Genomic DNA, 24,177 nt, shown 5'->3' with positions numbered 1-24,177 from the left:
TTGAGGAGTTGTCACGTAGGAGAGGGATTAGATTTCTTCGCCTTGCCACTGGAGGTAATAGATGGGAATGATAAGGAAGTGGGTAACTACAGCTGGCCCAATGCGTTCCTCCACTACTTAAGTTCAAGTGAATACTGGAGGGCATTTGTAGGAGATGTACACCGGCATCAGACTTGGGGTAGAGGTCGGGCTCTTTGTGGCCACTTCCAACTTTAAGATGATATGGGCTGAGGCTGCCTCTTGTGCTGAAAAGCCTGCAACCGCAGCAAACTCGTCTTCCCAGAACCCCCTGCGGTTTAGAATCTATTTCCGAAACTCCCTCCTTCATATTTTATGACTAGTCTGCACCTTTTGCAGACTCCAACTCCCAGCATTCCAGTCCTGAGTAGCCTCGGAGCAGACTGCATCTCCCAGCCTGCCCCGGGGCTCGGCGGGACGTGCCGGCGCCTATAAGAGCGGGGGCACAGCGGCCGCAGCCTATTGTTAGTTGGAGCCGGGGCGGTTCTGGGTACTCGCAGTCGAGGGAGCAGGAGCCGCCCGCCCCCCGCCGCCGGCCGGCCCGCCCGCCCTCCCTCCCTCCCTTCCTTCCCCCGCCGCCCTCGGAGCTCCTGGACCCGTGGCTACGGCTCCCGGGGCTCGCTTTCCCCTCCCTCCCTCCCTCCTCCCCACCCCGGGCCTGGGCGGCGGCGGCAGCGGGGGCGGCGGAGACCTTCGCGGGAAGCGGCGGCGGCGGCGGCGGCGGCGGCGGCGGCGGCGGGGTCGGGCGGTAATGGGCCCGAGGGCTGCAGGGAGGAGCGGGCGAGCGGCCGCCGGGCGCGAGAGCGGGAGCTGGGGAGGGGGCGGGGCCGGCGGGCGAGAGGTGGGTGTGGTGGGAGGGCAGGTAGGGGTCGGCGGGCGTGGAGTGGCGACCGGAGGGTCCTGCGGGCAGGGAGGACACGGGCCCCGGACGTGGGGGCAGGCACAGCCCGGCCCGGCCCGGAGGAGGGAGCGGGGTGGGATCGAGGGGCCCAGCCCTGGGAGCGGAGTTGGGGGGGGAGGGGGCTGAGGGTTTAGGGAGTGAGGTTTTAGAATGAACAGGAAGGTGAAGGGGTCATCGGAATGCCCATTGAGGCCAGTGTCCATCAGTTAGCCAACTAGAACTGGTTCAGTGCCCCCTTACTGTGTGCCACGCACTGGGCTAAGCTCTGGAGCGCTACGTTTTCCTAGAATGAACTGAATATGCTTCCAAGTGAAGCTGCAATATTCGTTTTCCTAGTCTGTAGGTAACATCAAGTTGACCTGGTTATTAACATCATCTTTACCCCCTTCCCTGCTTCAGCCAGGGTTCTCATCATTCCATCTGTGTCCACCGAAGTCTCTTGTCCTCCCTTTTTTATGACTTATAAGAATACCAGTTTCATAAATGAGCTGTTGAAGTTATCCTCGTGAAAAGCACAGCCTTTGTGCTGTAATTGTTAGTTAGGTCAAGTTAAAGCCACAGTTGACAGGGATTCCCCTCCTCCTGCCTAACTGCCCATCTTGCAAGGCCTCGGAGCTAGACTGTTGTGCTGTGCCATAGTTAAGAGTGGGCCTTGAGGCTTTAATGGTTTCTGCAGGAGCCCACCTCAACTTTCCCACGAAGAACCTTTGCTCCAAAGACTAACCATTTCAGAGATAGAGATAGAGTTCCAACTTTGATTTAGAGTGGAGTGAAAGAGAATGACCGACCCCTAGCTACAAAGGGATTTCAGTTTGGAAATGAGAAGGAATGAGAATAGATGGTTCCCATTTAAATGCCCAGTTTAGGCAAGGGAAGAGAAATGGTTTGGGCGTCCAATAAGTCACCGGGGCCTCAGTTTCATTTTCTGTAAAATAAAAAATTAAATGGTTCTTCCAGCTCTGTCAGTGATTTAGGATTCTTCTGGCTCTGAATTTCTGAACATCATTGAACCAGAGGGGCAGGTAATCTTCAGGAAAGTAACAATAGGTTGAAAGAGAGTCATCCGGCTTCTAATTCTAGCTGGAATAAGGTCTCAATGAATGCTTTTCTGGTGCCATGAACTTTAAACCGAAAGCTCATCACCATCCAGAGACTATCCTACAAGGAGCAACTTTCCTTTAAAACGCTGTGTCTTAACAAGAAGAAAATTCTTGAGGGCTTTGTAGCCCAGAAATAGGTCAATTGCTTTCCTGATTAGGTTTAGTTTTCTTAAGAGAGCCTCATACATCAGTCTTAAATATAGCATTTGTTATCTCAAAAAATGTTTTCCTCAGCATCGCATACCCTTACAAATCCATGTCATATACTTAGTGGTAAGGAGTGAGCTTCAGAAGCCTGAAAAGGAGTATAGTCCTTTTTATATTTGAGTCTTTATTAAAATTCAGACATAATGAAACCCTGTTTTTATTTAGTTTCAGCTTCTTTCAGATCTCAACCTGTGCTGCTTCATGCAACTTAGCAATTAGACTGGTGGGAATTTTTGTCATAAAAGATCTTTAAAAGCAACATAGAGAGTGGCAAGCATTTATACCAGTTGCCCTGTTAGTTTGTCTGCCATTTTAAAGTTCCTATAAAGAGTTTCAATGTTTTCGTCCAAAATCATTATGTTTTGGGATTCAGTCATTTTGATATTTTAACAGACTAATAGGTCTTATCCCTGCTGTTGGAATTGAAATTTATTTCCAATAGTACACTGACTTATTTGGGTAATTGAATTTGTATGTGTATGTCCTGAAGAAGGCAGGAAGAGACCGAAGAGAGATGGATTTCTACATAAGGTTTAGAAAGATGAATTTGGTGAGGTTGAAAGGAGAATTTAGACCTTTTCTTTGCCAAGTAATGCAAAGAACACCCATTTCAGTTTATTTGTAGAAGTGTCAAGCTCTGAGATATTGGATTGGGAAGATTTAGTGAAAAAAGACATGGTCAAGATGTGTTGAAAATTAAGGCTGCAACTGGTTTTAGTCTAGGATAGACAAAGTCATTAGAATTAGTTAAGTAACCAGGATAAGATAAAAGATTTAGAACAGCGTATTTAGAATTTTACCAAATACTTCCATCTTGGTGTATGAAAATAGTTTAAAATACCAACGGTTAATTTGCATATTGTTTCGTTTTCAGACATTTTCAAATAAAATGTTGTTGCTCCTCTATAAAGTTTTCTCCTGTCGAAATTGGCTCAGAAAATCTTACTCTGGAAGTATATAACAGAAAAGAAGAAATACTGGCTAGGGGAAGAAAAGAACTTTCTCCCCACAATTGCCACTTCCCAATCTAGATAAAAATGACCTGAAGAGATGAGCCACAAGGGTGGGTGGACTAAGACACCGATAGCTTTTTGAGGATTGCATGGAATTCAAAAGTAGGCAAAAAAAGTGTAGGGAAAGACCCCTCACCTATACTGCAACACCCAGCAGAGTTTGCTGTGAGTAAAAACCTCCCAGGCTTGCTGTTTAAACCTCCTTTCAGAGGAAGGTGAGGGGGTTTCCATTTAATTTGGTTTCTCTTGTAGGCGAGACCTGGCATTTATTGAATGTATCAGGAAAGAAAAACATGATTAGTTTCCATTGACAATAGTGTTTCTTGTCTCATCCTAATATGTTCATGCATGCTTTGAATGTGAAATTTTTAGTGTACTGTTGGTAATAGAGTGGAAATGGATGCTTAGGCTTATGCTCAGAGCTGTCATAGGATCTCAGATTTAGATCTGAAGAGGGCCTCCAAGTCCTGTGTTTTTATAGTTGCTGAAATGGAGGCCTCCGGAGGTTAAATGAAGTGCCCAAGGTCACAGGGGTCATCAATGGCGGAACCAAGATTTGAGGTGAGGGCTTCTGACTTCAGTCAGTCTGCTAGCTGAAATTTTCTTAAACTCATTTATTCTTTCCTGTGTCTTAGCCTTGGTAGATCTGGTGACATCTGAAATCTGAAGAACAGGGTTAGTAGGACTGTGGGCTATACTTTCATTTTAATTAAAATTCTTGCTCATCTGGAGCCTAATTTTTTTGCTCCTAGTCCAGTTTCTTTAGGCATGTGCTCATTTTATTGGTATACCTGAGATGCCTGGTTAGCTGAGGGTTTCTGGGTGAGCTCTACGTATATTTAGGGCTCAAGTCCTCGCGAGAGAGCACGCAGAATTTTGATGAGGCCTGATCAAACCATAATAAGCGCTCTCTGAAGCCTTCTTCCAATATAGAACCTACCAAACAAAGCTGGATAGATGTTTAAGCTAGTCCCTCCCTGTCTGTGTAGGAAAGTGTGTGCGGGCAGCTGGAAACCGAGCACAGCATTTCTTCTTTTCCTTAGGGACCATCAAAAACTTGTGTGGGCTTTGGCGTTTGTTGGTAGGGTCATCCAGTAGGTAGCCCCTCAGCAGGAATCCCTGATGCCACAGTGTGTGCAGCTTGGTCTTTCTGGGCACAGTTGTTATTTCTGATGCATAATTAGCAACTAGTGAGATCACAATATGGACAGTTTGGGCATTAGTGATTCAAAGGCCTCGGAGAGCCCGTTCCCAGGCTCTGTGAAACAAAGTCCCATCTTCCAGGAAATTGGAATCCAGAGCTGGAAAGGGAAGATTATTTGTACTCTGGAGGTGACTGATGCAGCCCTACTTTTCTGTGGAGTGCTTGTGTGCTCATGAGACAAGATCGTTTCAGGCTCTCTTGATGTGCTCTTTTCCCATGCTGGTTCTTTCTGGGTCTCAAAGGATAGTTTTGTGCACAGGGTGATAAATTGTCGTGATCAACAAAACATTTACGAAGCACCTATTTGTAGGATACTTGCAGATACAATAGCCAAGAATGAAACACAGTCCCCTGACCTCAAGAAGCTTTGGTCCTCTCAGGGGGGGAGGACATTGATGGAAAGTAACTGGGGGAGCTGTGGACGACTGGAGCTGGCACTTGAATCTTGAAGAGTTTATAAAGCTGGAGAGAGAGGTAGCCTGTACCAAGCCCCTGAGATGGCAGGGTGAGCATGAGGGAAAAGTAATGGGGGCAGTTTGCTGAACAGTAATGTTGTAAAGGGGAATAATGGGTAATAGGGCTTGAAATGTAGGTTGGGACAAGACTGAAAAGGGCTTTAACTGCCATGTGGAAGATACTGCAGTTAATAGAGAATCATGGAGGTTCATGGTCAAACCTGTGCTCCAGGAAAATCACTTTGACCTCTGCTGGGAAGATGAATTGGAGTGGGGAAGAGATGAAGTGAGGCACCTCTATTGCAGTAGCCTAGGGAGAGGTATGAGGTCCTGAATAAGATGGTCACTGTATTAGCAGAGAGATGGGGAGATGCAAGAGAACAATGGAATGACAATGCTAATGCAGAAATAGGAGTGTTTAGGGGAAGAGGGAACCTGATTCTGTTGTGGATGTGGCTGAGTCTGACATGCAAATGTCCCAGAGGACAGCTATTAATACAGGACTGGTCCTGTGAGTTCAAACCCGCCTCAGACACTTTCTAGCTGTCTGACCCTGGGCAAGTCACTTAACCTTGTTTGCCTCTTTTCCTCATCTGTTCAAATGAGTTGGAGAAGGAAATGGCAAACCATTCCAGTATCTTTGCCAGAAAATCCCCAAATGGGGTCATGAAGAGGTAATACACAACTGAAATGACTGAACAACAACATTGCCCAGACACTGTGCATCTTGATCCCTACGTGGGACCTTGTAAGAAAATCTGACCGGACCAAGGAAAGAACATTCGTGGCTAGTAGCATCCCAGAGAATCGAGAGCCTAAAAAGTCCCCTGGGAAATATTCAGGGACAAATGAGGGCTACACCAAGTCTATTTCTGGCTTTCTCTTCTACTATCACATGTAGTGCTGACCCAGAAAGGGTGGGGCATCTGACTTGAAAACATTTAAACTGACAAAATTTCTGACTCCAAAAGCCAAGGAACAGAGGCCCTAAACTTTGTATTTCTGGAGAAGCCACTTCGTCATTTCTAAAGGGCAGTGGCTTGAATTCTGGTCCTTCTGATCATGGGCCTTCCCTTTGGTGGGGGCCATGGGGCTGGTACTTGTGGGATATCATAAAAGATTTGTACTGTGGAGATTACTGACTCAGGCTTCATTGTATGTCAATGTGTATATGAAATAGTTTGTGCTGCTGATGTGATTAGAACAGAATTGTCAACCTGTTCTGTGTCTCTGTTCCTATTCCAGTATTTTCCATAAGGCAAAATATATGAGGCTGTGGGGGCTGAGGGAAAACACAGAAACAGGAAATCGTGTGGGATATTGGAGAACAACAAGGAAATGAATGGCCTAATCTTTGGTGACCAGATTCCATTTCTGTAGAGAAGATCATGGAAAGAAAAGGGAGTTGAAGGGGCTTTTGATAACAAATGGAGCCATCTTAAACTGGTTTAGGTCAGACTCGAACCCTGCCCATTTAGGGGCCTTATACTTTTTATCCATTTGGTCGAGGGCGAGGGACCCTGATATATGACTGGGTTTCATAAGAGGAGTGGTGTTAATCCCTGTCTCTCCCCCCTTCCTTTCTTTCCAAGCAGAATCCTCATGAGTCTGTCTAGCTGGTGGTGAATGGGGGCTCTAGGGCCTTTATAGTAGGCTCCCCAAGGAAGCCTCTTCAAGACCAATGGATGCATTCACGAGCTCGAGTCTCAAGAGGAAGTTTGAAGATGTGGATGTGGGCTCTTCCATTTCTAACTCAGATGATGAGATCTCTAGCAGTGACAGTGCTGACAGCTGTGACAGCCTTAACCCTCCTAGCACTGCAGGCTTCACCCGTGAGTGTGCCAGCCCTTCTTTGGACCTAGACTCTGCCCAAGCTGTAGAACCAGGGCAGGTGATGGAGGGAGCTCTTGGCATTCTGTGGGCCCTTGGGAAGACAGCCTCTGCTTAGCGGCAGCTCAGTTCCACACTCATTCAGCCCCATATACAAGATACTAGACTCAGGATACAGAAATGAAATCGTTCTTGCCATTCAGCAGCTGACTTTCTAAAGACAGAATTAATGCCAAGTAATTGGATGATGGAGAGAGCACCATTCAGGCCTCCCTACTTTTTTGTCACACAGTGTCTCCTAAGAGATGTGTGAAACTCCAGAATTCACAGTGTTTTAGGAATCTGCAGCTGTACCAAGATGTAAATGGTGTCTGAGTGACTTGTAGAAATACAAAGTTCCTTGTTTATTATCCTGGCCTCACTTTAAAAAAAATAATAATGAATTGAGTAACAATATACAAAATAATATCCCAAATAAAATGGTAAAAGTTATTTAGGTTTTGATACTTTAAAGATAGACAGTTTTGTCAATGCGGTTCTTCCCTCCACTGACACAAGTTAGCAGCACTTTCTCTTCACTATAGTCAATGAATTTAAATTATTGTAAACCAAATTTCCAGTGATGAGCCTCTCTAAATTTAGCTAGGATTACTGAGCCCATAACTAAAGGCTGTTCTTTTGGGATAGCCTTTGAAAACCGTTGCTACAAATAGGGCATTGGAATAGGATCTTCACAAAAGTTAAATTTTGATGAAAGAAAAACATACTTGAACAAATTTATAACAACTTATTTATTCTGTGATCCATTCACAACTCTTTTTGTGTACTAAAACTCATGTTGCTTAAGTTTTTCAATTGTTTTTTTTCACATGTTCCATTTTATGATTCAACATTTTATTATATTGATAAACTACAATTTATTTGGGGTAGCTAGGTAGCGCAGTGGATACAGCAGTGCGCCTGGAATCAGGAAGAACTGAATTAAAATCTGGACACAGATACTTACTAGCTATGTCACCCTGGGCAAATTGCTTCACCCTGTTTGCCTCAGTTTCCTCATCTGTAAAATGAGCTGGAGAAGGAAATGGCAAACCATTCCAGTATCTTTGCCAAGAAAACCCCAAATGGGGTCATGAAGAGTGGAACATGACTGAAAACAATGCAGTTTAGTTACAATTAATCATTAGACATATTGACTGTATTTTTTTTATTACAAAGATATGAATGCTTTTGCATGGATTTTTTTCTTTTAATAACTTGATCTCAGACAAAAGGCCTAGAAATTGTAAGGGTTTTTCTTTCCTTTTTAATAACGTCCATAGGATATAATCGTGACATTGGGATCTTTAGGTGAAATGGTATAATCGCTTTTGTAGCTTGCGAGGTTGCCTTCCCAAAAGATTGTTCCAGTTTACACTTATATCAAATGTATTGCATGCCTCTTTCCTATCTTTGTTTTACCTTTTTTTTAAATTTGATGGAAATAAGGTATTAGCTTAAAATTGCTTTTGTATAACTATTAGAAATCGAACAGTTTTAAAACACTCTCAACTGTGTATTTCCTATTTTGAAATTGACTGTTGATATCCTTTGAACATTTTAGAAGAGTTGAGAGGGTTAGTGGATGGGTGTTCACCTCCAAACAATATTCCAAGCAATGAGATGGGAACTAGTAATGAAAGGGTAGACACTTAATTAATGATTCTGGGTTGATTGCACACTGTGCTCTGTCCTTTCCTCTCAGCCACATCTATCCTGAAACGGCAGAAACAACTCCGGAGGAAGAATGTGCGCTTCGATCAGGTGACGGTGTACTACTTTGCCAGGCGCCAGGGCTTCACCAGCGTGCCCAGCCAAGGCGGGAGTTCTCTGGGCATGGCCCAGCGCCACAATTCTGTGAGAAGCTACACGCTCTGTGAGTTTGCTCAGGAGCAGGAGGTCAACCACCGGGAGATCCTCCGTGAGCACCTGAAAGAAGAGAAGCTGCATGCCAAGAAAATGAAGGTGCTCAGGGGGAAGGGGAACAGGGGACAGAACTTGAGCAGGTCATTGCCAAGGAGAAGGGAGAAAGACATTTGGGTCCTTTGGTTGTGGCTAAGCCACTGTCCAGTTCTATAACATAACAGTAGTAGAGTGAGGAGCTTTGCAAATAGGTTGACAAGTCTACCTTACCTTCCAAGAAGGAGCTCTTACCTTCCCTGTCCTTTCTAGTTGGCTTACATGTGACCTGGCTTGACAGAATGACAGCTCTGTCATTGTTTAAATTTGTTTTCAAATTTATTGTCTTTGGCCTCATAAAACTGGGTTTTTTTTCTTTTGGCACTCCCTCCCCCCGAAACAACCCCTTGTTTGGTTACTCAAGTATCACTGTATTATTACTAAATTCATTTAACACTCAAATAGCTATTGAGAATACCATAGTTGTGCTCTCACACAACAGAACTTCAAGACTAGGAAGAAGAAGGACCGTGGCAGACCATTTCACCCAGCTCCTATATTCAGATGTTGGCTGCCAACACCAAAACATCTGGGGCTTTGCACTTCCAAGTACAGAATCATGTCTTTGGGATTTCCATCTTAGTTCCTAATTTGTGAAACATTGCTTTAGATACAGTCTAGTTTGTTTTGGGTCCACATGACTTCATCAGATTCAGAAACTCAGTGGGAGGAAAACAAGAAGTATGGTGGGACCAGAGGACTTTAGTCAGCAATTGTCTGTAGGCCTCATCTCGTTTCTAATTCTATGTGAGAGCTATGAGTCTGCTGCCTGCTCGTCCCCCATTCTGACAGGCACAACATTCAGTAGTATTCCCTTGCTTCTAGATGTTCAAGAGCTCCATCCTTGGCCCCATAACTACAATTTGGCAAATAGACACTGATCCATTTGCCATTCAGAGTTTATGGGCTTCCTCCCCTCTCTCCCTTAGAAGAAATGTCCCGGCTCCTGAACCTGGCAGAGGGATGCCCTGCCAGAGTGATTCCATCCTGACCCTAAGGGAGACCCTGGCCCCTGTAGGAGCCCCCAGGGCGAAATCAGGTAAACCTAAGACTTGTTTTGAGAGTTCCGCTTGTTTGCAGGAAACTGAGCCAAGAGCAACTAATGCTGCATCCAATAAAGATTCATACATCAGAAGAGAAATTCTCATCTTTTGTTTCCAATTTGCTCCTTTTTCAGGGGTTTTCCTTCCTTTGGCTTTGTTAATAACAATTTCATATTACAAAATACTTTGCATCTGTTGTCTCATTTGAGCCTCAAAACATCCTTTTGAGACAGGCAATAGAGGTTTTATAGATGAGAAAAGCTGAGTCTGGAAAAATGAACTGACTTCCCATGTCATAGGACTAGCAGGTGGCAAAGCTGGGGGGTTAGAGGTCAGATCTTTTAACTCCCAAGTCTCTCATTAAAAAACAAAACAAAACAAAACAAATTTTCATTATCTTACTCGTCTCTTCTTTTTTGAGGAGGTTCAGTCAGAAACAGTCCTTAGACCTGTCCTGCTATTGGTCTTTGATGTTTAATGTTTTATGGCATTTGCACATGTGGATAAAATCACTGCCTTGAGTAGTAGAATGCTCCCCCAGCTTAGTGAAGCATCCTTGGGACAGCTCCAGGAGCACACAGGACGCAGCAGGGATTATAGACACCTCATCTCGTTCCCACCTTTCTCCTCTGAAAACTTCCCCTTCACGTAGCTCAGAGGTTAGGAGTACTTGGTGACATGATGACATCTCTCAGGATGTTCTTGAGTTTTTATAAATCATTTCTGTTATGTGATTGGGTCTGTGCTCGTGCTCTAATCCTGGACATTTTATCGCTGGACTTTTCCAGGATGCTTTGAGTTTTGTATTTGTAGTGTGGGGATTCTCCAGGAGTCAGTCCCTAAAAGAAAGTGAGCTTCTGATGCATGTGATTCTAGCCATCACATCGTGCCTTGCTGGGCACTCTGTAGAGGCTACGTTTTTATAGCCTGCAGCGACGTGTTGTGGAGTTTCTGCCATTCCATATGTAATCTACATTGAACCGTAAGTCCAAATTCTTTAAGGATAACCCCTCTAAAACTCCTGGTCCACCATCATAGATTCCTCCGCATTCCCAATTCTGCACTACTCAGCTGTGTGTTCTGAGTTCACACAGAAGCTGCCACTGGGGACCTTTTGATTTCATCTCCGCATCTTAGCCATCTCCTATGCTCCGTCTTGAGGTTGTATTTAACAAATCCAGTGGCATATAGTTATCAGTCGTGACTATTTCTGCTTCACAGAAAGTGTATCATCAGTTGGAGTCCGAGCTACTTTAAGAAGGTACACCACTCCCCTTCTTCCTGTTTTGGAAACCCGGTGTTTATCTTTCTACAGCTGCCTTAGGGGAATGGGCCCTGTGTTTTGTTAATATTGTACAGGTCAGGTTTTCGTAAAGTTCTTTCCTGATCTCTAATGGTCCATTTTATAGTTCTAAAAGTGTACAGACATTAAGACTGCTGTTGCATAGGTGTTGTTTTCCATGTATTTTTCCAATTGAGCTTTGATTTCAGGATGCCATTAAGTCTCTTGACGTAATAGACAGCCACAGCCTTCTCTTTGATAGCTTTACATTCACAATATGTCTTGCCAAGTACCAGAGTATTTGTGGGTATTGCTTTCATCCACTGGTTTAATGAGACTTCCAGATTCAATTCAGTCATTAACTTTCCCTGGCATACAATAAGAATTTATGCTTATTGAGTCCGAATGACATTTTGATATCATAGGAGGAAGATTCCACAAAATGAAGGAGCTACTTAATGTACTTTGCACGTAGCAAGCGCTTAATAAATACTATCTCTTTATCTGATTTGCTTCTCTGTAGAGTCGTTTAGCTTGATTCCTGTATCCTGGCTGATTAATAAGATGTTTTGGTTTGACTTGCCCTTTAATATGGAAGCCATACTTAATTCTAATTAGGAGAGATGATTGATACTGAGTTTGAAGTTAGACAGGACCAACCATAATGGACTTGATTTAAACGCCTTGAAAAATGCCTTGTTTTTCTTGACAGTTGTATTGGTGATATGCTTCAAAAGAGAACAGTTTTCCATGTAGATAACAAATGCTTTAACATTCTTACATTACTTGAACCCATTTCATATATTTGCAGTATGTAAACAAGGCATGAGTGCAGAACTGAGTCAGGCTTTGACTCAGTCAATAACAGCAGCATAAACTTTGCAGCACTTTCAGACAGCTTGCTCAGTGATTTCCAAATTAAATATAAGTTCTTTATCCCAATTTTTTTTTTGGTTCTTAGCTGATATATTGTTTTCTTATGTTTATAGATGTTTTGTGTGTCTATAGGCTATGCATGCTTTGTATAAAGTACATAAATAACTGGCCTACATTTGGGAGTGTGGCTGGTGTTCTCATCTTGTGTAATAGTGATGCCTTCTGTTAAGAAAGGGAGATAAGGGGGGGCATCTAGATGGTGCAGTGGATAGAGCACCAGCCCTGGAGTCAGGAGTACCTGAGTTCAAATCCGGTCTCAGGCAGTTAACACTTACTGGCTGTGTGACCCTAGGCAAGTCACTTAACCCCAATTGCCTCACAAAATTAAAAAACAAAAACAAAAACAAACAAAAAAAGGGAGATAAGGTGTATGTCTCAGAGGAAAAGCTGGCGAGGCACCTTGCTAGTAATTCATGTGCTGCTGTGAAAGGCCTGAATGACTGGTTATGGATCTTCATTGGTTTCTGCCTTGACAGTTTAACAGAGAAGCTCCTATTTGTCATCTCCGTTGCTGGGATTGTTCTCTTGTTCACAGTGTTGATGGTACATAAGCTTGCTGTTTCTTGGTTGATCCATTTGTGTTGGACTTCTTTCAGTCATGTAGATGATCAGAAATTCTCCTCCTTTAGGAAGGTTCTCTCTCACCTCTCATTTCTTTACTTCTCAAGAGTTTTTGATTGATGTTGAATTGTTTATTTTCTTTGTGTGGCTTTGACTCCTGGTGTTGCCTTTCCTTTTTGGTTTCTGTTTTCTGGTACTGATGAAGGGAATCTAGAATTTCTGGATTTGTTTTTTGGATTTCTTTCTACTTTGTTGTTGCCTTTAATTAGGGTTTTCTACTATGCATAATTGGCTAGATAGTGACATAATATACAGTGCTTTTCTACAGATTTTAAGTAGCTCTCACAAGCTTCATATGGTGGGAATTGATGTTTTTCTTCAGGAGATAGTTCTACCTTTCTACCTGTGTTTCTTAAATCTACGGCAGTGTCAACCATATATACTGCTGTGTGCAAATCATGAGTTTTGTTTTGTTTCGTTTTTTGGGTGGGGCAATGTGGGTTAAGTGGCTTGCCCAGGGTCACACAGCTAGTAAGTGTCAAGTGTCTGAGGCCAGATTTTAACTCAGGACCTCCTGAATATAGAGCCAGTGCTTTATCCACTGCACCACCTAGCTGCCCCAAATCATGAATTTTTTAAAACAAATTTTGTTGATATGTGTGTGTGTAAATTTTTTACTTCACCAGCATTTTCCACTGTATCCTATTCCTTACCCCCTTTTAAGAGCACTAGTAACATCAAAAAGATCTGATGTTATATATAGTGTTCCATATCCCTAGTCTCCTACCTTTTGCTAAAAAGAGTGAAGAGATGTAGGCTCATTTCTCCTTAAAAGTGAAGATTAGTTATTATAAATACATAGCATTTGGCTTCAGCTTTGTTGTTATATATGTTGTTTTGCTGGTTCTCCTTGTTTCACTTGTCATTTCTTCATATAACTGAAATGTTCTTATAATTTCTTTCAAACACTGTGGAAGAATGAATTCATTCATGATGGTTATAACAGATACCACCATTTCATAATTACTGTTTGTTATACTTGGTCAGCTGTTTGGATTCTTGCCTTAAAAGTAAAAATGAACTTTCAGAATTAGTCTTAAGTATGTCCATCTCATTTTCAAAATCATTTGAGATACCAGTGTTGTTTTTTGTCTGTTTCATTATTAGGTGTAATTTCCAGATTTTCAATGACCAGGTTCTTCAATTTTTCTCTCTTCAAATATTAATTTCTCTTTGATGTTATCTCTTATTTAATCTAATCTATATTTAGGAATGGAGCTATTTTTTATGATTGCCCTGTACTGATCAGCAGTATATGCTGAGATCTGTTTCCAGTTTTGTTATGATGTACAATGAAAGGGTTCCTGTTTTGAGTTCATTTTGTTTATACTCCTGGTTTTTAGTGGTCAGAGTAATATGAACTGAAGCTGTTCTAGCAGATAGAATATTTCTATTTCCAATTTGTTCTAGTGTATCTTGCTTTCTTGTGGTACTAAAATATGAGTGACTGCCACTCACTCTACTGTTCTCCGTGTTGAGTGGATCATTGTCTGTTTTGAGTGGGATGAGCCAACAGCCCTGGGCTGCCCTCTCTCTATTTCTTTAACTCTTAGGCACAGTTGCATCCACTGGCAGGGGTGCCAACCCAGTGAAAGCCTCATTTGCCATTGTTTCAGAGTTCTTGCAGGGCCTTCACAAGAGAGCTGAATACTGACTCACAGCTCATGAAATACATGACTGCCATGTCCCCTGTTCTGCCATTATTCTGTCTCACATTGTGAACTTTGAGGGGGTCATTGAAAGTACTGCATTTTTTACTCAGTTCCACACGCACATCTTATTTCTGTACTGCAGACATATAAAATGGACACAAGTAGATTAAGAATGCCAGAGTATTTGCTATCCGCATAGAAAAGTGTTCTCTGTGTAAAAGATGGCATCTTTCAGGGAGATAATTTAAGCCTATTATGGTAATGCTTAGCCTGAAACCCATCATTATCTCTCCTAAATAGAACTAAGTATGGCTTCCAAGGTAAAGAGGGTATATTACCAAAATATCTTTTTAATCCCTTGATGTACATAAATGATGTCAAGTTATATGACTCCACAAAACAACAACAACAACAACACATTAAACAGCTCCTTCATTTCATAGAGTCTTTGATATCTGATGAGATCACTATGTCATTTGGATTCAGTGAGCGTGAAATTCTTAATGTACACCCATCGAGTGCCGTGCCCTTCTCAGAGAACAGCAGGCTTGGTGCTTCCAATCTGGAGGTAAAATTGAACCATTAGATAAAGGCAGTGCAAGCACTTAGGTCTTGTAAAGCTCTTATCAGAGAGAAGGCTGTGTGTGGCTGTGTATGTCTGGAAACTAAATGGAATCCTGAAATTAAAGCTCATTGGGAAAAACAACTTCAAAGCAATTAACTCATCGTATGCTTTTGGAATTGTAAAATCACCATAACAAATTGGGAGAAAATCCTTGAAAAGTTAATATGGTATGAAGGAAGCACAGCACCATCCTCCTGGGGCAGCTGTGGAAAGAGAAACCCTTTCTTAGAAAAGTAGACAACTCTTCCCTGGGCAAAGGTGGAAGCTGGCATGGGGTGCCCACTGTTGGATTCTTCAGATGTAGCTGGAAGCAGCTTTCCTCTTTGTGGAGCCCATAAAACAACTTAAAGTCAAGAATGAATTCCAGCAGCCCTCAATGGGCAACATTCACATGTAAACGTCTCATCATGTAGGTTTGTGAATAGAAACATAGGAGTTGGTCTTGACAGCCATCATCATGAAAAATTACAGAAAGTTTTTTCCTTAATACTAGTCTTATTGATCAGTGCAGATTGTACAAGGAGACAGTAGAAAAATCACAGCAGATTGAAAAACTACCTATCAAATACCTAGCGAGATACTGCCTGCTTGTTGGAGTTATACATCAGCAGCTCACTGTTTTTTCATGGACTGACAGATGGCCAATTCTAATACAAATACAGACCTGAAAGTATCTGTCAGTTCAGCAGAACTGTAAAAGGAACATTATCACAGACAGAGCTATATCATTGATCATTAAAATGTACATTAAAATGTATCTTAATAGATACCACCATACCAAACACTCACAGTCTTCAGGGGATGTTGAACAAAAAGCTTTCAGAATATAGATAGCGGAAGAAATCAGAATCACGTGGGAATAGGATGAAGCATATATCCCCTTTGTCCTGACAGCTACTGGAGTTCTCCCAAGGATGATTTCACCACGCCTATAGAGGATGTTTATATAAACTTAAAGCTTTTATTCAAGTACAAAAAGTGGGGCTTTTTTTAATCAACCATTCAGTAATCTGTAGAATATTAAATATTTAAAAAGCAGAATAACCTCTTATCCCATTACTATCTGAACTCCTTTGAAGTTGAGAAGAATAACAATAATATTTTAAATCTGTTCACTACTAATGAAACACAGGGCTCATCACCCTAAAGCAGCTACAGAAAGATGAACGTTTCTTTGCCAGAAAGGAGGAAGAAAATTATGTTAAGTAGGTCAGAAACCTACAGAAATACTTTCTGGCCTATGCAGACGCTATTTCATCAGGTAGCACATTTTTTCTCAAATATATCTGGAAGTGCTTTGCCTGTGAAATGGCGGATATCCAAGAAAAGAATCAAAAGACCCTCTCTGGGTGACATCTGCATGACTTCAATTCTAATTTTTGTTGGGGGAAGATAAGCATTTATAAGCACCTGCTCTATTCCAAGGCCCTGCAGGGCTAAGCATTTTTTCCACTTAACTCATTTGGTCCTCATGACAACCCTGAGAGAAAGAGGCCATTGTTATCTCCCTTTTTACCGTTGAGGAGACAGAGACATAGAGGTTGTGACTTGGCCAGAATCTCACTGGTAGGAAGTGTCTGAGGCTGGATTCGAACTCAAGACTTCATTATTCCAGGCCCACCTAAAGAAGTGGTGAACAGTTTGCAGGTTTGTGGAAATGGAAAGGTTTATTTATGATGGCCGTTTAAGACCAGGCCCTTGCTACCAGAAATGACAGAAGGATTATCTCAGACTTGATGTTCAGGTGTAGATTATATAAGGAAACAGTAGAAAGTGTACAAGGGTCATTACAGGCTATAAAAAAAAATCAGCATCCACAAAATCCCTAGTGGGGCATGACCTGATGGCTAGAATCATATAACATAGCGTAACAGTGATCCATAAAAAGAACATTTCTGACAGACGCTCTCATGTTGCCAAATATTCATGACCTCCAAGCCGTGTGTATGTGAAAAGAATTTCAAAATATAGAGAGACCAGACAGAGGGGATGAAAATGAGATGGCAACAGGCCGTCTCCTGCTGGAGTCATCTCCAGGAGGCTCTAGCTAAGCCTGAGGAAGATGAGTTGATATCCCAATACTTTTATTCCACTACAGAACACTAAATATAAAAGACTAATGGGGTAGCAGTGTGAGGTAACAAACCTTTCTTAAATGCCTTCTGTGTGCCTGGCGCTGCTGCGGTAGGGATGGGGATACCAGAAAAGGCAAGCCTGCACGGTCTAAGGAGGGGAAACAACCTACAAGCTACATTTGGGGTAAATTAGAGATAATTGGTAAAGGGAAGACCCTGGTGTTAAGTGAGGAAAAGCTACCTGTAGAAGGTTATTGTAGCTGGGCTTTCCAGGAAGGCAGGAGGCAGAGATGAAGGTGTGCAGGAGAGGCAGAAAGCACCTGGAGTCAGGAGAAGGTGGTGATTTGTTCCAGGAATAGCAAGACCAGTGTCACTAGATTTCAGTGTAGGGGGTGGGGTATGAAGAACTTCAAATGCCAGAAAGGATTCTGTTTGATCTTGGAGGTAACAGGGAGCCACGACGATTTATTGAGGAGGAAAAGTGACATGATTGGATTTATATACAACCCTTGAACCCTTTCTTGGTTCTCCATGGTCACAGGGAGCTGGAGCATTGAACTGAGTCCCTTCCTGGTGATATGACCTTGGACAAGTCACTTAACTACCTTGAGTCCTTATCTGTAAAATGGGGCTAATGTTCTTGGTTTGTTTTTCTTTTCTTTTTTGTGGGGCAATGAGGGTTAAGTGACTTGCCCAGGGTCACACAGCTAGTAAGTGTCATGTGCCTGAGGTTGGATTTGAACTCGGGTCCTTCTGAATCCAGGGCCGGTGCTTTATCCACTGTGCCACCTAGCTGTCCTTCTTGGTTTATTTTTCAAACTGCTATCACCACCCACCATTCAGTTGTAAATGTGATACACCTTTGGGCTTTCTCCTTCTGGATCTTAATCTGATAGGAAGGCAGAAGGGGAAAGTTGGTAAGGCGTGGGCCCACTTGTGGGTCATTTGAGTAAGATAATTAGGAATCAATAAACATTTGCTAAGCCTGGAGATACAAAAAGAGGCAAAAGATAGTTCCTGCCCTCGTGGAGTTTACAGTCCAACTGGAGAGATGATATGGAAACAAATGTATACAAAACAAGCTATATACAAGATAAAATAGAAAATAATTAAGAGGGAAGGCACTGGAATTAAGAGGAGTTAGGTGGCATAGTGGATAGAGTGTCAGGCCTGAAATCTGAAAATTCATCTTCTAATCCAACCTCAGACACTAGTTGCAAGACCCTGGATAAGGAAAGGGCAAACCACTCTAGTACCTTTGTCAAGAAAACCCCAAATGGGGTCGCGAACAATCCCACGACAGAGGAAGTGGGATTTTGGTTGGGACTTGGAGGAATAGGCCCCCATTACCAAATAGCTACCATTTGAGTCTTTGTGACCTCCACCACCATCTGGACCACAATTTGAGAGACATTGTTAAGCGATAGCAGTGGCATGGTGTGGCTTTGTTACCCTGGTATGGTAGGCAGGCTGACCTACAAAAATCACTCAGTGAACTCTTCTTTCTTTTCTTCCTCCTCAGTCCCCACCCTTGTATGGTTCTTTTACATCTGTTGCAGCATCTGTTCAGGGGTGTGTTTTTTGCCTGGACTCCTATGAAGTCCTGATAAAATAAGTCAACTACTTAAGTCACTTGGCTTTCATTATGACTGCCACCTCCAGGGCACTTGGTGTTATTTGGATTTTATTTCTTTGCTTAGCTAGCTATGAATTTTCAGAATTCACTGCCTCTCAGTTTCCCAGATCTCACTTGTTCTTAGATCAGAGAATCCAAGATACCTATAACCAACACATTCACAGTGTGCCATACTCCTCTTTCGCCAGGTAGATAACTCTTGAAAATTTATTTTAGTTTATTTTAGGCCAGAGGTTTAAGTATATCCTGTAATAGCTATAGCTCATTTCTTTTCTCTCCCTAATAGAAGGAAACTGCATCCATGTGTGTACATCCTTGATCACACAAAGGCACTCAAAATATATCAAAGGGGCCCGAGGTTAGATTTCTGCTATACGTCAATATGTAGTCCGCCCAATTCTGAGTGAACCCTGGTTAGATCTCATAAGCCTGCCCTGGAATGAATTTGAGAAGTTCCACTCACAGATAATGTTGCCCAGTGGAAGTTTGGGGTCTCCACTGAACTGTGGATTGAAAGATCTTTTAGAAGCTTATCTAGTTTTGTACTCACATTGATCCCTTGCAAGAAGCACTCAGTCACTGCAGTCCCTTGTCCACCCCTCCACATTTCACAACAAGCAGGAAGGCCAGAGGGCAAAGCAATCCTATGTTAAAGGAGTTTACTCGGGTAGTGAAAAGTGTCCACTAGATGGGTCAGTATCTTTCCTGTCTCTTTCCTCTCTGATTCATCTTTAGCCTAATAGTTGAACCACTTCTTTTTTTCCCCAAAATTTAATTGAATTTTTAAGATTCTGAATTTCAAAATGCCTAAAAATGAGCATTTCTTTACATGCAACAAAATATAAAAAGGGAATTGCATTTGAAACAGTGAATCTCCAGTTCATATTACTTGCTTTGTAAATATACACATGATTAATTCCACATGTTACTTTCAAAACTGTCTTGCTTGTCTGTGCTTCCTTTCAAACCTCCATTTGTATTTTTTAAAAGATGTTTCAAAGGCCTTTTTTTTTAATGGCATCCACATCCTCTATTCCCCATTTAAAACCAAGAGAGAAAAACACTTGTAAAAAATAACCTATGCCAAGCAAAATTAATCCATGGTGGCTATATCCTTGAATCCATCGCCTCTCTGTGAGGAGATGGGTAACATGCTTCACCCTAACTCGGCGCGCTGATTGTGCCCACAAGACTTTCCCGGCTGTTTTTCTTTGTGGTATTGTTATCCCTGTGTAAACTGGTCTCTTGGTTCTTCTTTCTTTGCCCTGCAAGTCTTATTGTCCAAAAGTTTCTCTTTTGTTTCTTGGGGTACGGTAATATGTTGTGACACTGCTTCAGCCCCTCCCCAGTGGATGGGCGCTTTGCTTTGAGGTTTCCCCCTTTCATCCCCACCTCAGGATCAGAAAGTTAGTTTGTGTTTCGCTGTTCTTTCCCCAGCGCCCCATCCCTGCTTTCTTCCCTGAAGAGATGGATGTATTTCTACACTAAACTGTTTGCATGTGTGTAGTTAAACCACCTCGCAGAGGTTGACAACTCATAATAACCGATTACTCAGTATGTTTTCCTCTCTAATGTCTTTTCCATTTCAAATTAAGGGAAGAAAGGAATCGGGCTTTTGAGAAACTAACAAGGCGGGGGGAGGGGGGTATGTGAACAGCTCGGTCACATAGGCCACTGCCACCGCCACCGCCCTGTTCTGGACTTTGCCCAGACCCTGCTGCCATCCTGATGGTTTTGTTCCCTGGTACTCCCCATAAGGTGACTTTGCTCATCTTTTGGCAGCTGACCAAGAACGGCACCGTGGAGTCGGTGGAGGCTGATGGCCTGACGCTGGACGACGTGTCCGATGAAGACATCGATGTGGAGAATGTAGAGGTGGACGATTACTTCTTCCTGCAGCCTCTCCCCACCAAGAGGCGCCGGGCCCTGCTCCGGGCCTCCGGTGTCCACCGCATAGACGCCGAGGAGAAGCAGGAGCTTCGGGCCATCCGGCTTTCGAGGGAGGAGTGCGGCTGTGACTGCCGGCTGTACTGCGACCCAGAGGCGTGTGCCTGTAGCCAAGCGGGGATTAAGTGCCAGGTGAGTGGGGGGCCGGGTGGCATCTGCAGCACAAGCAGGCTACCGTTGGATATGGATAGATCAAACCCACCTAAGAATGGGAAATGTCCCCTGAGGCCTGAAGCTCCCCGCAGAAGCAGGCTTTGAACGGCGCCCAGGTCTCTTAGGGTGACGGCAGTAAGTGAGGAGGTAATGATGTCCAGCATCCGTTGGTTGCTCAGAGACTGTTGGGATGCTGATATCTTTCTTCCCTCCATGCTTATTGCTGAACACCCGGATATTGTGGCGACTGCAGCCCATTGTATAAGGAAGACTGCCCTGGGGTAGTTGGTGGCGCAGTGGATAGAGCACTGTCCTTGGACTCAGGAGGACCTGAGGTCAAATCCAGCCTCAGACACTTCCTAGCTGTGTGACCCTGGGCAAGTCACTTCACCTTGATAGCCTCCAACAACAAAAAAGAAAAGAAATATTATTCATCCTCTCTAATAAGAGCAGAAGCAACGTGTGCCCTGACTGAGAGCCCAGGAAGACCTTCTTGAACCTCAGATTCTTCATCTATAAAATGGGGATAATCATGCCCGTAATACTTGGTTAGAGATCTCTTGTGAGGATCCAATGAGAATGATGTCTTTACAGAACTTCAGAACCCTCTCTATGACAACAGCCTGTCATTGTGGAGAGAAAACTGGCTTTGGGCTCAGAAGATGCTGCCTCCAGGCCCACCTCCTGCCTGGTCCAGTATTGTGTGTGATGCTGGAGGAGTCTCTTCATGCCCCAGGCAGCTAAGACTAGAAATTACAGGGCACTTGCAGAGCTGCACAGATAGGCAAAAGTTTCCTTACCCAAACAAATGAAGTCATAGATTCAACAACTCTCCCCTATCCCCACCCCCACCCTCAAAAAACCTCCTCATGTCAGCTTTTGTAGTTAGATGACAGGGGAGACAGGTGACAGGTGGTATCTTCCTTTGGGGAAGAAATCTTTTGCCTTGAAAGGGCCATTTCTTACCTTATTACCAAAAAAAAAAAAATTTACTATAAACCTGTCTTTGCAGAGTCACGTTTGACTATTTGTAACCCATGTTGGGGTTTTCTTGGCAGAGATACTGGAGTGGTTTGCTATTTTCTTCTCCAGCTCATTTGACAGATGAGGCAACTGAGGCAAGCAGGGTGAAGTGACTTGCCCAGGGTCATACAGCTAATGTGTCTGAGGCCAGGTTTGATATTCCTGACAGACACCAGACCCAGTGTTCTAGCCACTGTGCCACCTGACTGCCTCGCAGACTATATCTTTGTCAGTTAATCTACCTAGCTGCCCCCTCCCTGTGTATTTTGGGGGCCTTGGGTCTCATCTTTTGCCCTGTCCCTTCTTTTCCTTCCTCCTCAATTCCTCCCACTCCTCACAAGGTGGATCGCATGTCCTTCCCATGTGGCTGTTCCCGGGACGGTTGTGGAAATATGGCCGGGCGTATTGAATTTAATCCAATCCGGGTGCGGACTCATTACCTGCACACCATCATGAAACTGGAGCTGGAGAACAAGCGCCAGGTGAGCCGTCCTCCAGCCCCAGAAGAGGAGCTGCCTCCCGCACCCAGCGGCGACTCAGAGACGCAGGACTTTCAGGAGTTCATTGCTGAAAATGAGACGGCCGTGATGCACCTGCAGAGTGCCGAGGAGTTGGAGAGGCTCAAAGCAGAAGACTCCAGCGGCTCCAGTGCCAGCCTGGACTCCAGTCTGGAGAGCCTGGGTGTCTGTATCTTAGAGCAGCCCCTTTCAGTCCCTGAAGAGCTGTGCCCAGGCCTTACTGCCCCCATCCTCATCCAGGCCCAGCTCCCCCCGGGCTCTTCAGTCTTGTGCTTTGCTGAGAACTCTGAGCACCCAGCCGCCCCGACGGTGAATGAACCCCCTTACTTGAACAGTGGCCCTGTGGTCTATTACCAGGTGGAGCAAAGGTCAGTCTTGGGAATGAAGGAGGAACCTAATTCAGAAGCCTCTGAAATTCCCCCTTCATTTCCCATAGACAAGGATTTGAGTGTCTTTTCTCTCCCTGCTACCTCATTGGTGGCCTGTAGCCCCACAGACCCAGCTGCCCTTTGTAAACCAGAGGTGGGGAAAGCGCCCATTTCAGAATCCTTACCGCCAGATAGCTGTAACCCAGAAGGGCCCGACTGTGAGGATCTGCGCCCTGCCTGGTCCCCCCCAAACCTTCCGTTCCACACAGACAGTGAGGAAGGCTGTGGGCTAGATCAGGCCTCAGACGGGGTCTGTGATCAGGATCAGCCTCCTAAGGACTCTTCTCTGGCACTCCCTCTGCCGGTGTGACCCGAGGGACACTGTCCCTCTCCCAGTCTCTATTTATTCACTTCTTTTATCTAATACTATTTTAAAACAAAACTGAAAGAAGCCACTGCTGCTCCCATGTTATTTTGTTGGGGTCTGTGGAGGATGGGGGTGGAAGGGATATGTGGGGGTGGGGGGTGGGAGATGGGGTTTGTACAGATATTTTAAAAGACAGACACAAGGAGACCAAACTCCAGCTTTTGATCCCTTGAAGGGTCTTGGTGCCCAGGGGACTGTGCTGTCTTCCAACTCTGAGATTTCTGGGCCATTGGCAGGAAGAGGCTGAGATGTCCCAGGAAGGACTAGGTTACTCAAGCCCCTCTTCTTTCTGAGGGGATCTTGGAACAGCCCCTTCCCTTGAATTTCCCTTCATCCCAAGGGGGCCAGATAAAAGCTCATTTCCATCCATTGTTGGTCCGACACTTCTTATACAGGAGCCTGATATTACTGATTTGAATGTCGTGTGGTTCCCCATTCTAAGAGAGGAAAGGGCCAGAGTGGGCCTTCTGCTGTAGGAACCTCCAGCAGCCACCTCCTCCCCAAATTGGAGATCCCTGGTCCCTCATTCGAATTGTTTTTCCTGTAGGTCCTAGAGGGGAACTGACGTTAGGACTTTTCTGTCCCTGCCCCACCTTTTCTCGGGAATCCTCTTTCCTCTTTGTCTAACGCATAACTTTGCCAGGAAGCGTTAGGTTGGGCACCTTTGTTTGAGGAGGTCTCTCCTGTTCCCCTGAGCAGCAGGACCAAGCAGTTAGTTAGGCGCTTTCTGCATTCTGGAAGAGCAATGCCTGAATTTGTACTATGCTTATCTACTCGGTCAGGTTTTTCTTTGGGGAATGTGGTGCTGTTAATGGAGCGTAGAATGTGGCCAGCAAGGTCTGCAGTCAGTTTCCATTCCCCCTTTTCTACAAATAGAACACTTGCCCATCTTGGGATAAGGGATGAGGAAAGAGGAAAGCTTTTACACTCCAGTCCCGTCCCCCCCCCCCACACACACACACCCCCAGGGATTAAACTTCAACTGTCCATTAGGCTTAGATGCTACTTTAACTCTTTTTGTAAAATCTCAAATGCTAATAGTTCCAGATTTGAAAGGATTGGAGTTGGAGACATTTTGTAGAGTTGTCTCCTGAGATCTGCAGAGTAAGGCTTAAGTTAAGTTAAGTTAAGGTCCCTTGCTGAAG

The 24,177-nt window shown here is 43.9% G+C and overlaps 1 protein-coding gene across 6 annotated transcripts; it reads left to right on the top strand.

Annotated features, from left to right (window-relative positions):
* The first annotated feature begins 593 nt into the window (after nt 1-593).
* CSRNP2 (cysteine and serine rich nuclear protein 2) lies at nt 594-23,107 on the top strand. Of its 6 annotated transcripts, none has more exons than XM_043965795.1 (6): nt 594-766; nt 6,144-6,350; nt 6,494-6,730; nt 8,473-8,732; nt 20,379-20,675; nt 22,061-23,107. In XM_043965795.1, exons 3-6 carry the CDS (start codon nt 6,580-6,582, stop codon nt 22,973-22,975), a joined length of 1,623 nt encoding a protein of 540 aa, XP_043821730.1. In that variant the 5' UTR covers nt 594-766; nt 6,144-6,350; nt 6,494-6,579; the 3' UTR covers nt 22,976-23,107. The 6 variants fall into 6 exon arrangements, with proteins under 6 accessions (XP_043821730.1, XP_043821731.1, XP_043821729.1 ...); XM_043965794.1 differs by lacking the exon at nt 594-766 and adding an exon at nt 3,501-3,800; XM_043965793.1 differs by lacking the exon at nt 594-766 and adding an exon at nt 4,734-4,917.
* Nucleotides 23,108-24,177: the final 1,070 nt, after the last annotated feature.

The sequence above is a fragment of the Dromiciops gliroides genome, chromosome 5 (assembly GCF_019393635.1).
Source record: "Dromiciops gliroides isolate mDroGli1 chromosome 5, mDroGli1.pri, whole genome shotgun sequence".
In the NCBI taxonomy this organism is placed as follows: Eukaryota; Metazoa; Chordata; class Mammalia; order Microbiotheria; family Microbiotheriidae; genus Dromiciops; species Dromiciops gliroides.
Note: the sequence above shows the minus strand (reverse complement) of the source record. Positions and strands in the feature narration are given on the sequence as shown.